Raw genomic sequence first — 12,712 nt, forward strand, 5'->3', positions numbered from 1 at the left:
AATTCCAGGGTCATATACTGCTGTCATTTTCAGTTATTAAATAAACATTCGTTTGGGCAAAAAATAAAAAAAAATTGGGCAGTCTTTGCTGCAGATGTCATTGTGAGATACACCCTTTATATATTTGGGTTATATTCACATATTTTAAATACAGCCATTTCATGCACAAATCTTTATTTGCGGCCTAGTATGGGTCAGGGTGTGTGAGATACACCCTTTAAATGCAGGGGTTCTATTCAGGTATTTGAAATACATTCATTTTGTGCACAAATCTGTAATTGCTGCCTAGTGTGGGTCAAGGCGTGTGAGATACACCCTGTATATACAGGGCTTATATTCTTCTATTAATAAAACACCCTTTTGTGGGCAAAATGCACAATCGTTGTGCCCTTGCAGCATCTAGATGTTTGAAATTCCAGGTTATATACTGCTGTCATATTCAGTTATTAAACATACACCCGTGTGGGCAATTTTTTTTTTTTTTTTTGGGCAGCCTTTGCTGCAGATGTCAATGTGAGGGACACCCTTTATACATTTGGGTTATATTCAGATATTTTAAATACAGCCATTTTGCACACAAATCTTTAATTGCGGCCTAATGTGGGTCAGGGCGTGTGAGATATACCCTGTATATACAGGGCTTATATTCTTCTATTAATAAAACACACTTTTTTTCGGGCAAAATACACAATTGTTGCGCCCTTGCAGCATCTAGATGTTTGAAATTACAGGGTTGTGAAATATGAGAAGAGCGTCAAATAAGGGATGTAGCCCAAGTCGTGGTGCTGCTCGTAGAGGTCATGTTGCAGGGAGAGGACGTTGTCGATGTGTGCCAGCTACACGCACTAGTGAAACCCCTTCCTCAGGTGCGAGTACAGAACCTGCAGCGGTATTTGGTCGGGCCTAATGCGGATCTAGGAATGTTGAGGCCTGAACAAGTACAGGCGATAGTAGATTGGGTTGCTGACAGTGCCTCCAGTTCCTTCACATTGTCTCCTACCTAGTCTCCTGCTGAAAGATCAGAGTTGGCACCTGCAGCCCATGTCCATCAGTCTTTCACCTCACCCCCTTGCAAATCAGCCAAGCAGTCTGAGCCCCAAGTCATGCAGCAGTCTCTTCTGCTTTTTGATGACTGTTAGCAGGGTTTGCCAGGACCATACACCTAGCCCTGCCCCAGAAGTGGAAGAGATTGAGTGCACTGATGCACAACCACATATCTTTTAAGATAAGTACATGGGAGGACCATCACAGCACGTCTCGGATGATGACGAAAGACAGGTGCCAAATGCTGGGGCTTTCAAAAGTGTGCAGACTAACAAGGAGGGCAGGGGTGAAGTCTGGGTGGAAGATGTTATGTCCTCGACCCCACATGGAATCAAGGTCATGTGAGTGACCTATGTAGTTTGGAGGAAGAGGCGGTGGTCGCACAGAGCCATAAGCACAGCAGAAGAGGGAGCAGGGTGCAAAAGCGTAGCTGTTGTCCTCTAGACAGTACGCGCCCACCGCAGCAAGGGACCTAGCACACCAAAGTCAGCTCCAAGGGGTTCCCTGGCATGGCAGTTCTTTAGACAATGTGCTGATGACAAGACACGAGTGCTTTGCACACTGTGCAAACATTCTCAACCTGAGCACAACCTGCATGAGCAGGCATTTAGGTGCTAAGTACGAGCTGCAGTGGAGTAGATACCTCAAAAACCAAGAAAGGTCTCTGGCTCCTCCTGCTTCCTCTTCTGCTGCTGTCTCGGCCTCTTCATCCACCTCTGGAGTGACAGTGCCACCTGACACACCGCAAACAGAGGATCTGCCAGCAACACCACCACCTGGGTCACGAAGCATCTCCACAATGTCCCATGGAAGCTTTCTGCTCTCCATCTCCAAAACACTGGAGAGGAAGAGGAAGTACCCCCCTACGCACCCTAGCCCTGAATGCCAGCATTTCTAAATTACTGGCCTTTGAAATGCTGTCATCCCGTCTGGTGGAGACGGATAGTTTTAAAGGCCTTATGGCGGTGGCTGTCCTACGGTACGTCGTGACCAGCCACCACTACTTTTCCAGGTGAGCCATCCCTTCCCTGCACAACCAAGTAGGAGACAAAATCAGGTGTGCACTGCGCAACGCCATCTGTGGCAAGGTGTACCTCACTATGGATACGTGGACCAGTAAGCACGGTCAGGGGCGTTATATGTCCATAACAGCACACTGGGTAAATGTAATGGCTGCTGGGCCTGAGGCAGAAAGCAGTTTGGCGCATGTCCTTCCACCACCGAGGATTGCAGGGCACTTCAGTTTACCTCCTGTTGCTTCCTCCTCCTACTCTGCTCCTCATCCTCTACCAGCTCCTCATACAGGCAGCGTAACACCTTCACCACCAACTTCAGCACAGCCAGGGGTAAACGACAGCAGGCAGTTTCTGGTCAGTCATTCACAAGTGGCTCCGAGGGTGGGTTCCTGCACCCACAAAGGCTAGGTACACAATTGTCCAGCCAGAACATCGTTCTGGAGGATGACGAGGTGAAGGATAAGGAGGAGGAGATGGAGGAGGAGGAACCATGTTCACAGCAGGGTGGCACCCAGACCAGCTCATGGCCATCAATGGTGCGTGGCTGGGGGGATACAGAGGACACAGACTATACACCTCCCACAGAGGACAGATTTTTGTTGCCTCTGGGCAGCCTGGCACGCCTGAGCGATTACATGCTGCAGTGTCTCGGCAACGACCGCCGAGTTGCCCACATTCTAACTTGTGCTGATTACTGGGTGGCCACACTGCTGGATCCCCGTTATAAGGACAACGTACCGTCCTTAATTCCCTCACTGGAGGGTGATCGTAAGATACGCGAGTACAAGCGCACGCTGGTAGACGCGCTGATGATGGCATTCCCACCTGACAGTGGGGGCACAGTGAAAGCACAAGGCGAAGGCAGAGGATGAGGAAAAGGTTGCCAACGCAGCTGGGGCACCGCCAGCACCTCAGAAGGCAGGGTTAGCATGGCCAAAATGTGGAAAAGCTTTGTCAGCATGCCACAACAACCAGCACCACCAGCTGATATTGAACGTCTTAGCAGAAGGCAGCATTTCACTAACATGGTGGATCAGTATGTGTGCACACGCCTACACGTACTGAATGACGGTCTACCCCCTTCAACTTCTGGGTCTCCAAATTGAGCACATGGCCTGAGCTTGCCCTTTATGCCTTTGAGGTGCTGGCCTGCCCTGCAGCCAGTGTATTATCTGAGCGTGTGTTTAGCACGGCAGGGGGTGTCATCACAGACAAGCACAGCCGTCTTTCCACAGCCAATGTGAACTAGCTCACGTTTATTAAAATGAACCAGGCATGGATCCCACATGTGCAGAATAGACATGTATACCGGCACTAACCAGCCATTGTTATACTGCAGTGCAATTGCCCATTCTTGTCATTTGGATATTTCACACTCTTTTAAAAAAAAATTATTAAAACCATCAACCTGTGTTAGCTACCTTGTCCTCCTCCACTGCCGCTTCCACCTGCACCGCTACATCCACCCTCTCCTCAAACTCCTACTCCGTATGGAACTCCACCTCATATTGGTCTATACCTATTAGACCAATAAAAAAAAATGTGTCAGTTACATTTTCTGGTGAAATTCACAAGTTTTTGGCTGTGAAGTGCCACTGCTATATCTAGTAGACCGGTAAAAATAAAATATAAAAGTGTTAGTTACATTTTCAGCTGAAATTCAACAATTTTTGGGTGTGATGTACCACTGCTATACCTAGTAGACCGGTAAAAATAAAAAATAAAAATGTTAGTTACATTTTCTGGTGAAATTCTAAGTTTTTTGGGTGTGATGTACTACTGCTATACCTAGTAGACAGGTTAAAAAAATAAATAAATGTCAGTTACATTTTCTGGTGAAATTCACAAATTTTTGGGTGTAATATACCCCTTCTGTACCTAGTTCACAGCTTAATAAATTTCAATAATTTTTTCTTTACATTTTCGGGTGACAATAAACAATTTTTTTCTGTCATAGACCCCTTCTCTACCAAGTAGACAGGTTAATAAATGTCTGTAATTTTTCTGTTACATTCTTGGGTTAACATTATACAATTTTAGACGTGAATAAACCCCTGCTCTGCATAGGTGACAGGGAATAAAATTTAATAGATGCGCGTCACTTCCTTTGATTCAATGCTTAAACTTTAACAAGTTGTACCACATTTGCGTTCAATAATTTGTCCCATATTTCCGCTTCACTCTTTTGGCCAACATTTGTGCTTCAATACTCTGTCTCACATTTCCACTTTACTCTTTTGGCCCACATTTGGGCTTCTGTAATTTGGCCCACATTTGCGCTTTAACAGCTTTTCCCACATTTCCGCTCGATCCCAATTTTTTTAAATACATTTTTCTCCAGCGTGGAACCCTGATTCGCCGATAACCATGATCAACATGGTAGGCTCAGAAAAGAACATCGAAAGTTGAATTGTCTGAAAACCAAAAAGCAGTGTAGGCTACCTCCTCCACCGCTGCTTCCACCTACACCGCCACATCCACCGCCTTCTCAACCTCCTACTCCATATGGACCTCATCCTCCTAGATCAAGATTATTATTTTTAATTATTTTATTTAATTTTTTACGTATTTTATTTTATTTAAAGTAATTTCCCTATTTTGCAGAGCACTTGCCATGCTCTTTACCATTTGCAGCCCTCTAGCCCTTACCATTACATTTTTACAGCCATTTTAGTGCTCAAAAGTTCGGGTCCCCATTGATTTAAATGGGGTTCAGGGTCAAGTTCGGGTCCCGAACTCAAACTTTTTTGTAAAGCTCGGCCGAACCTGTTGAACCCAAACATCCAGGTGTCCGCGCAACTCTACTGATAGCTTGTCTTTTTTTTCTACTTTACAAATCCTAGTCAATCAATGATGTGTCTACCCTTGTGGCATTCGAAATGTATTGTTTCATGTTTTAAGATGTTACAAAAAATGTGTGTAAAATTTCTGGCAATATTTATTGACAGGATGTGTCAGAAAATTCTAAAATAGAAATAAATATTACCCCCCCCCCCCCCACCACCACTGGCCACTTACTTTTTCCGCATATTTAATTGTAGGTCAGTTTTCTCCAAAGCAAATCATTTTTCTACATTTTTCATAATCATTCCATATTTTTTCCTAGTGTTTCTTCATTTTCTTTTTTATTGTCTGTTATTTTAGTTACCTTTTTGACCCTTTCCCCCGTAAAATAAAAAAATATAATATTCTATTTATAGGCAGATTGCAAGAAATATAATGTTCTAAAAGATCTGTCCATGTTAATGCTGAAGCATTCTTCTCTAAGTCAAGTTATCACATGCATTCCTTGCACTTCCCTTTAGGCCGAATGCACACGGCCGTGAGCGGTCCGTGGTAACACGGCCTGGATTCCGGCTGCGAGCAGGAGCGCACGGCGTCATTGGTTGCTATGACGCCGTGCGCTTCCTGCTGCCGCCGCAGTACAGTAATACACTGGTATGATCTATACCAGTGTATTACAGTATTGCGGTGGCAGCAGGAAGCGCACAGGGTCATAGCAACCAATGACGCTGTGCGCTCCTGCTCTCAGCAGGAATCCAGGCCGTAGTTCCACAGACCGCTCACGGCCGTGAAAAACGGCCGTGTGCATTCGGCCTAATGCTGTTGGTTAGGCTTCCATGTAATTTGGCAGATGCTCGTAAAGAAATTAAGTTATAAATAAAAACAATAATGGCTTAATTAAACATCTGAGGTGGATCAAAAGAATGCAACAGTGTTTGTTTAAAAATTTGTTATGAATTTCTCGAAAGATTTGGATTTTTAGCAAATCTGAAACTTTTTGGATTCGTTGTGCACACATCACTCAAGATGATGGCTGTCATTTTACAGTTCAGAACACAGATAAGAAGCCATATGCCACAGAAAAAGAGATCATTTTTGGACCATTTTTTGGGACCATGTTAAGATTTTTGTAAAAATATCCCACAGTGCAGTGTGTTATTAAACAGGTTTGTTACCACCTGCGCCATCCTGTTTGCCCATAGCCATATATGTCACTGTCAATTTGACATTACTAATGCTTTCTTGGCATTAAAGAGCTTTAAAGGGGTCAGATAACATCATAGGAGACCATAGAGTGTCATATGTGACTTTTCAGAGGAATTGGGGCATTTTTGTTTTGAAGTGAATTGGAGCCAAGCCAGATACCCAAACAGCATAGATGGATATTTGGCTTGGTTATATTACTTTGTCAAATACCAAAGCTTGTTAAATGTTGGATTTTGACTCAAAGGGAGCCACTTTCACAAGTTGGCTCTAATGAGATGGTCCTGTTCCTTGGGAGATACCTCTTTGCATAAGTGCAGCATCCTGTGAGGAATTGGAGCAGAGGATGAGAGTGGTAATGGCTCTGGCTGTCACAATCAATGACGGTTGCTGTCCACACCATTGCTCCTTATGGCCATGCAGTGAAAGGAGAGCATGCCTTTCTTCGCTCAGGGCACACCCTGATTTTAGGGCTCCGGTCTGATGGTAGCAGGGGATTCTCTTGATGTTAGGTACCTGGATGGGTGAAAGACAGTGTGTATAGAGTACAATGGCCAGAGTATGGTGTGGTAGGAGGCAGGAAACCAAGTCAGAGATAAAATAATAAACAACTTTCTTTACTGAAATGCAAAATAGGAGTAGGAGTACAACATCCAACTATAGCAAAACACAGTTCCAATTGTAAACTGTGCAATTCTCTCCAAGATAGCAGTGTGTGGAGTTACACAAGGATAGGAGTTATGGCCCTCTTTCTGGTCTATCTTTCTAAAGTCTCTCTCAGTAGGATCTGTGGCTGGCAATACTACTCAGGCAATGGCGGCTGTAGTGTCCACTGCGGGATATAGGTTTTTTATGGCAGTTCTGGCCAGGATGTGTCCAGGTGTGAAGGGTGTCTTACCAGCATCCCTCCACTGCAGTAAGGTCTGAATGGCTATAGTAGCAGGCTACCTTACAGACGCCTATGCTTGGCCATGCAGATTCCAAGTTCTCCTTTTCTTTCCTCTCCCACTTTCTGTGGATCATGCAGAGATCTGCTAGCCCCTGGAACTTGAGGCCTATGAAGAAGGAGCACATAAACATTGCTTCCTTCATCTCTGAATCTCCAGTCAAGATTCTCCCTAAAGTGCCAGGACAATTAACCCTGAGTTTGCCATCCCTATACAACTATACTTGGTATATTACATAGCATAGTATACAATCTATCACATAATATTAAAAAAAACAAAGTTATATGCAGATACCCCCTGCACTGGGGTACTGCATAAGATATTTCAAAGATGAAATGAGAATGCTGGGACATGATGAAGATATGGGTAAAAAGCTTTACAAACTAGTTTAAATGAAAAATATTTACAATGAAAATTGCGAAGGATCCTGCAGGGGGCTATTACCTAACATGCCACTGGCTATCAATTGCACTCAAGCAATGGTTTATTATGGCCAACAGAAGGCTACTGTCTACTGTTAGTTTTTTTTTTCAGTCATCATAGACTGATCCTTCTACTGCATGGCATGTAATGCCCAAGTTTGTTACAACATAATTACTCAAAAGTTGTATGTATTGTCTATGCTTTCAGCTCTCACTGCTATGGGACCTTGATTCTTATTACTTAAATTGACCCTTTTCAAATAAAATGGGGTTAGGGTAACTGGAATGTATTAGTGAATTGCCATCTGTGGTTTTCATCATTCCAATATATTTTATTTTCTGAGTGCCCAGGAAACAGGTATGTATTTTCTTGGTTATACTTTTTGCCACAGTCTTTGTCGTTTTTGTATAGTTTATAAATCATGCCAAGTATGCTCATATAAGGTGAAATATTCATGCAGAATGCAGATATGGTCAGGGCAGAATTATCATGCAGAGATTGTGCTATGTCATTTGTAAATGTTTATTTTACCCCTGCACCTTTGTTAGAAGGGCCCACCAGAAAACAAGCTGATCTGTAGGGCTCCTCGTAACAAATGATGATATAAAAATTAGTCTTGGTGACCAAAACACCTTTAGGTTGCAGTTGCACGCAGTTTTTTGTGCCACTTTTTTTTAACCACAATAGTACCAGCCAGTACTGTGCCAGCAAAGTCCCCCAACAGTAATGTCCCCACACAGCAATGTCCCCTAGTGACCAGGGAAGAAAAAAAAAAATCTCACTAAGCCCCTTCCCATGACATCCGTGATGCAGACATGGGATGTTAGGGTACAGGAAACTAAGTGTGATGACGTCATTGCACTGTTATTTGGAGGCAGGTTCAATGATTATGCCCAGCTGCACAGTGATTTACAGCCTCTTAGCCATCAGGCCTACTAGAGTAGACTGATCAGGGAACGATCAGCTTCCATGCCCCACTGCAGTTTTCAACTACATTACAGAGGGCGGCAATACAGTTAAGTTCACAGGGCGAGGCTGTACCTGGTACTTAAGTACCTTGTGCCACCAACGTTAAAAAACCCTCGGATTGCTTGATTATTAAAACTGCATAGGACAAGTCTAAGAAAGACATAGAAAAATCAAATGAGACAAAACCCCAGTGACTGCACTTTTCATGATCATATTGCTATAGCAAGATGAATTTCATTTTGTGCAATTTAAATGTTGTTTCTTTCCCCAGTATTAGATATGATTTTAAAATTAAGATTGCATATTTATTGGCTTATACTTTCTATTGCAGGCAATACTACAACTCCAGCAACTGAACCTCCCACAACTACTACATCTTCAACAACTAAATCTCCCACAACTATTACATCACCAACAACTGAACCTCCCACAACTACTACATCTCCAACAACTGAACCTCCCACAACCACCACATCTCCAACAACTGAACCTCCCACAACAACTACATCACCGATCGCAACTAAACCTCCCACAACTACTACATCTCCAACAACTGAACCTCCTACAACTACATCACCAATTACCACTGGATCTCTCACAACTACTACATCTCCGGCAACTGAACCTCACACAAGTACTACATCACCAATTACAACTGAACCTCCTAAAACCACTATATCTCCAACAACTGAACCTCCCACAACCACTACATCGCCGATTGCAACTGAACCTTCCACAACTACTACATCTCCAACAACTGAACCTCCCACAACCACCATATCTCCAACAACTGCATCTCCCACAACCACCACATCTCCAACAACTGAACTTCCAACAACAACTACATCACCGACCACAACTGAACCTCTCACAACTACTACATCTCCAACAACTGTACCTCCTACATTAACTACATCACCTATTACCACTAAATCTCCCACAACTACTACATCTCCAACGACTGAACCTCCCACAAGTACTACCTCACCAACTTCAACTGAACCTACAACAACCACTATATCCCCAACAACCGAACCTCCCACAACTACTACATCAACGACTACAACTGAACCTCCCACAACTACTACATCACCCACTACCAATAAAAATCCCACAACTACTATATCACCCATTACCACTGAACCTCCCACAACCATTACATCACCGACTACAACTGAACCTCCCACAACTACTACATCTACAAGAACTGTACCTCCCACAACTAAGACATCACTGACTACAACTGAACCTACCACAACCTATATATCTCCAACAACTGAACCTCCCACAACCACTAAATCACTGACTACAATTGAAACTCCAACAACCTCTACATCTCCAAAAACTGAAGCTCCCACAACCACTACATCACTGACTACAACTGAAATTCCCACAACAACTACATCTCCAACAACAACTACATCACCCATTACGACTAAACCTCCCACAACTGCTACATCTTCAACAACTGAACCTCCTACAACTATATCACCCATTAGCACTGAATCTCCCACAACCACTACATCACTGACTACAACTGAATTTCTCACAACAACTTCATCTCAAACAACAACTACATCACCCATTACCATTAAACCTCCCACAACTACTACATCTCCAACAACTGAACCTCCTACAACTACATCACTCATTACCACTGAATCTCCTACAACTACTACATCTCCAACAACTGAACCTCCCACAAGTACTACATCACCAACTACAACTGAACCTACCACAACCACTATATCCCAAACAACTAAACCTCCCACAACCACTATATCAACGACTACAACTGAACCTCCCACAACTACTACATCACCCACTACCAATGAACCTCCCACAACTACTATATCACCCACTACCACTGAACCTCCCACAACCACTACATCACCGACTACAACGGAACCTCCCACAATGACAAAATCACTGACTACAACTGAACCTCCCACAACCTCTACATCTCCAGCAACTGAACCTCCCACAACCACTACATCACTGACTACAACTGAACCTCCCACAACCTCTACATCTCCAACAACTGAACCTCCCACAACCACTACATCACTGACTACAACTGCAATTCCCACAACAGCTACATCTCCAACAACAACTACATCACCCATTACCACTAAACCTCCTACAACTACAACATCTCCAACAACTGAACATCCCACAACTTCGAAATCACTGGCTACAACTGAACTTACCACAACCTCTACATCTCCAACAACTGAACCTCCCACAACCACTAAATCACTGACTACAACTGAAATTCCAACAACTACATCTCCAACAACAACTACTTTACCCATTACCACTAAACCTCCCACAACCTCTACATCTCCAACAACTGAACCTCCTACAACTACATCACCTATTAGCACTGAATCTCCCACAACCACTACATCACTGACTACAACAAAATTTCCCTCAACTACATCTCCAACAAAAACTACATCACCCATTACCACTAAACCTCCCACAACTACTACATCTCCAAAAACGGGACCTCCGACAACTACATCACCCATTACCACTGAATCTCCCACAACTACTACATCTCCAACAACTGAACCTCCCACAGGAACTAAATCACCAACTACAACGGAATCTCCTAAAACCACTTTATCTCAAACAACTGAACCTCTGGCAACCACTACATCGCCGACTACAACTGAACCTCCCACAACTACTACATCTCCAACAACTGAACCTTCCACAACCACTACATCACTGACTACAACCGAAATTCCCACAACAATTACATCTCCAACAACAACTACATCACCCATTACCACTAAACCTCCCACATCCTATAAATCTCCAACAACTGAACCTCCGACAACTACATCACCCATTAGCACTGAATCTCCCACAACCACTACATCACTGACTACAACTGAATTTCCCAAAGAAACTACATCTCCAACAAAAACTACATCACCCATTACCACTAAACCTCCCACAACTATTACTTCTCCAAAAACTGAACCTCCGACAACTACATCACCCATTACCACTGAATCTCTCACAACTACTACATCTCCAACAACTGAACCTCCCACAAGTACTAAATCACCATCTACAACGGAACCTCCTAAAACCACTTTATCTCAAACAACTAAACCTCCCGCAACCATAACATCGCCGACTACAACTGAACCTCCCACAACTACTACATCTCCAACAACTAAACCTCTCACAACCACCACATCTCCAACAACTGAATCTCCTACAACCACCATATCTCCAACAACTGAACATCCCACAACAACTACATCACCGACCCCAACTGAACCTCCCACAACTAATACATCTCCAACAAAGGTCCATCCTACATTAACTACATCACCTATTACCAATAAATCTCCCACAACTACTACATCTCCAACAACTGAACCTACCACAAGTACTACATCACCAACTACATCTGAACCTACCACAACCACTATATCGCCAACAACTAAACCTCCCACAACCACTACATCAACGACTACAACTGAACCTCCGACAACTACTCCATCACCCACTACCAAAGAACCTCCCACAACTACTACATCACCCACTACAACTGAAACTCCCACAACCACTACATCAACGACAACAACTGAACCTCCCACAAGTACTACATCTCCAACAACTGAACCTGCCACAACCACTATATCGCCAACAACTAAACCTTCCACAACCACTACAGCACCGACTGCAACTGAACCTCCCACAACTACTACATCACAGACTACAACTGAATCTCCCACAATTGCTAGATCTCCAACAACTGAACCTCCCACAACCACCACATCTCCAACAACTGAACCTGCCTCAAGTACTACATCACCAACTACAACTAAACCTCCCACAACTGCTATATCGCCAACAACGGAAACTCCCACAACCAATACATCGCCGACTACAACTGAACCTCCCACAACTAATAGATGTCCAAAGACTAAACCTCCCTCAACCACCACATCTCCAACAACTGAATCTCCCACAACCACATCTCCAACAACTGAACCTCCCACAACAACTACATCACCGACCACAACTAAACCTTCCACAACTACTATATCTCCAACAACTAAACCTCCTACATTAACAACATCACCCATTACCACTGAATCTCCCTCAACTACTACATCTCCAACTACTAAACCTCCCACAACCACTACATCACCAACTACAACTGAACCTCCCACAACTACTACATCTCCAACAACTGAACCTCCCACAACTGCGAAATCACTGAATACAACTGAACCTCTCACAACCACTACATCACTGACTATAACTAAATTTCCTACAACTACTACATCTCCAACA

At 43.6% G+C, this 12,712-nt stretch overlaps 1 protein-coding gene across 1 annotated transcript in view; it reads left to right on the forward strand.

Annotated features, from left to right (window-relative positions):
- The window catches only part of LOC122946657 (mucin-17-like), a 75,762-nt gene that overhangs the window by 35,277 nt on the left and 27,773 nt on the right, over positions 1-12,712 (forward strand). Inside the window, exons 5-6 of the mRNA XM_044306415.1 lie at positions 9,022-10,947; positions 11,044-12,591. Of these exons, the coding sequence (XP_044162350.1) occupies positions 9,022-10,947; positions 11,044-12,591 (3,474 nt within the window). The remainder of the gene's footprint in view (positions 1-9,021; positions 10,948-11,043; positions 12,592-12,712) is intronic.

Source organism: Bufo gargarizans, chromosome 9 (assembly GCF_014858855.1).
Source record: "Bufo gargarizans isolate SCDJY-AF-19 chromosome 9, ASM1485885v1, whole genome shotgun sequence".
NCBI lineage: Eukaryota > Metazoa > Chordata > Amphibia > Anura > Bufonidae > Bufo > Bufo gargarizans.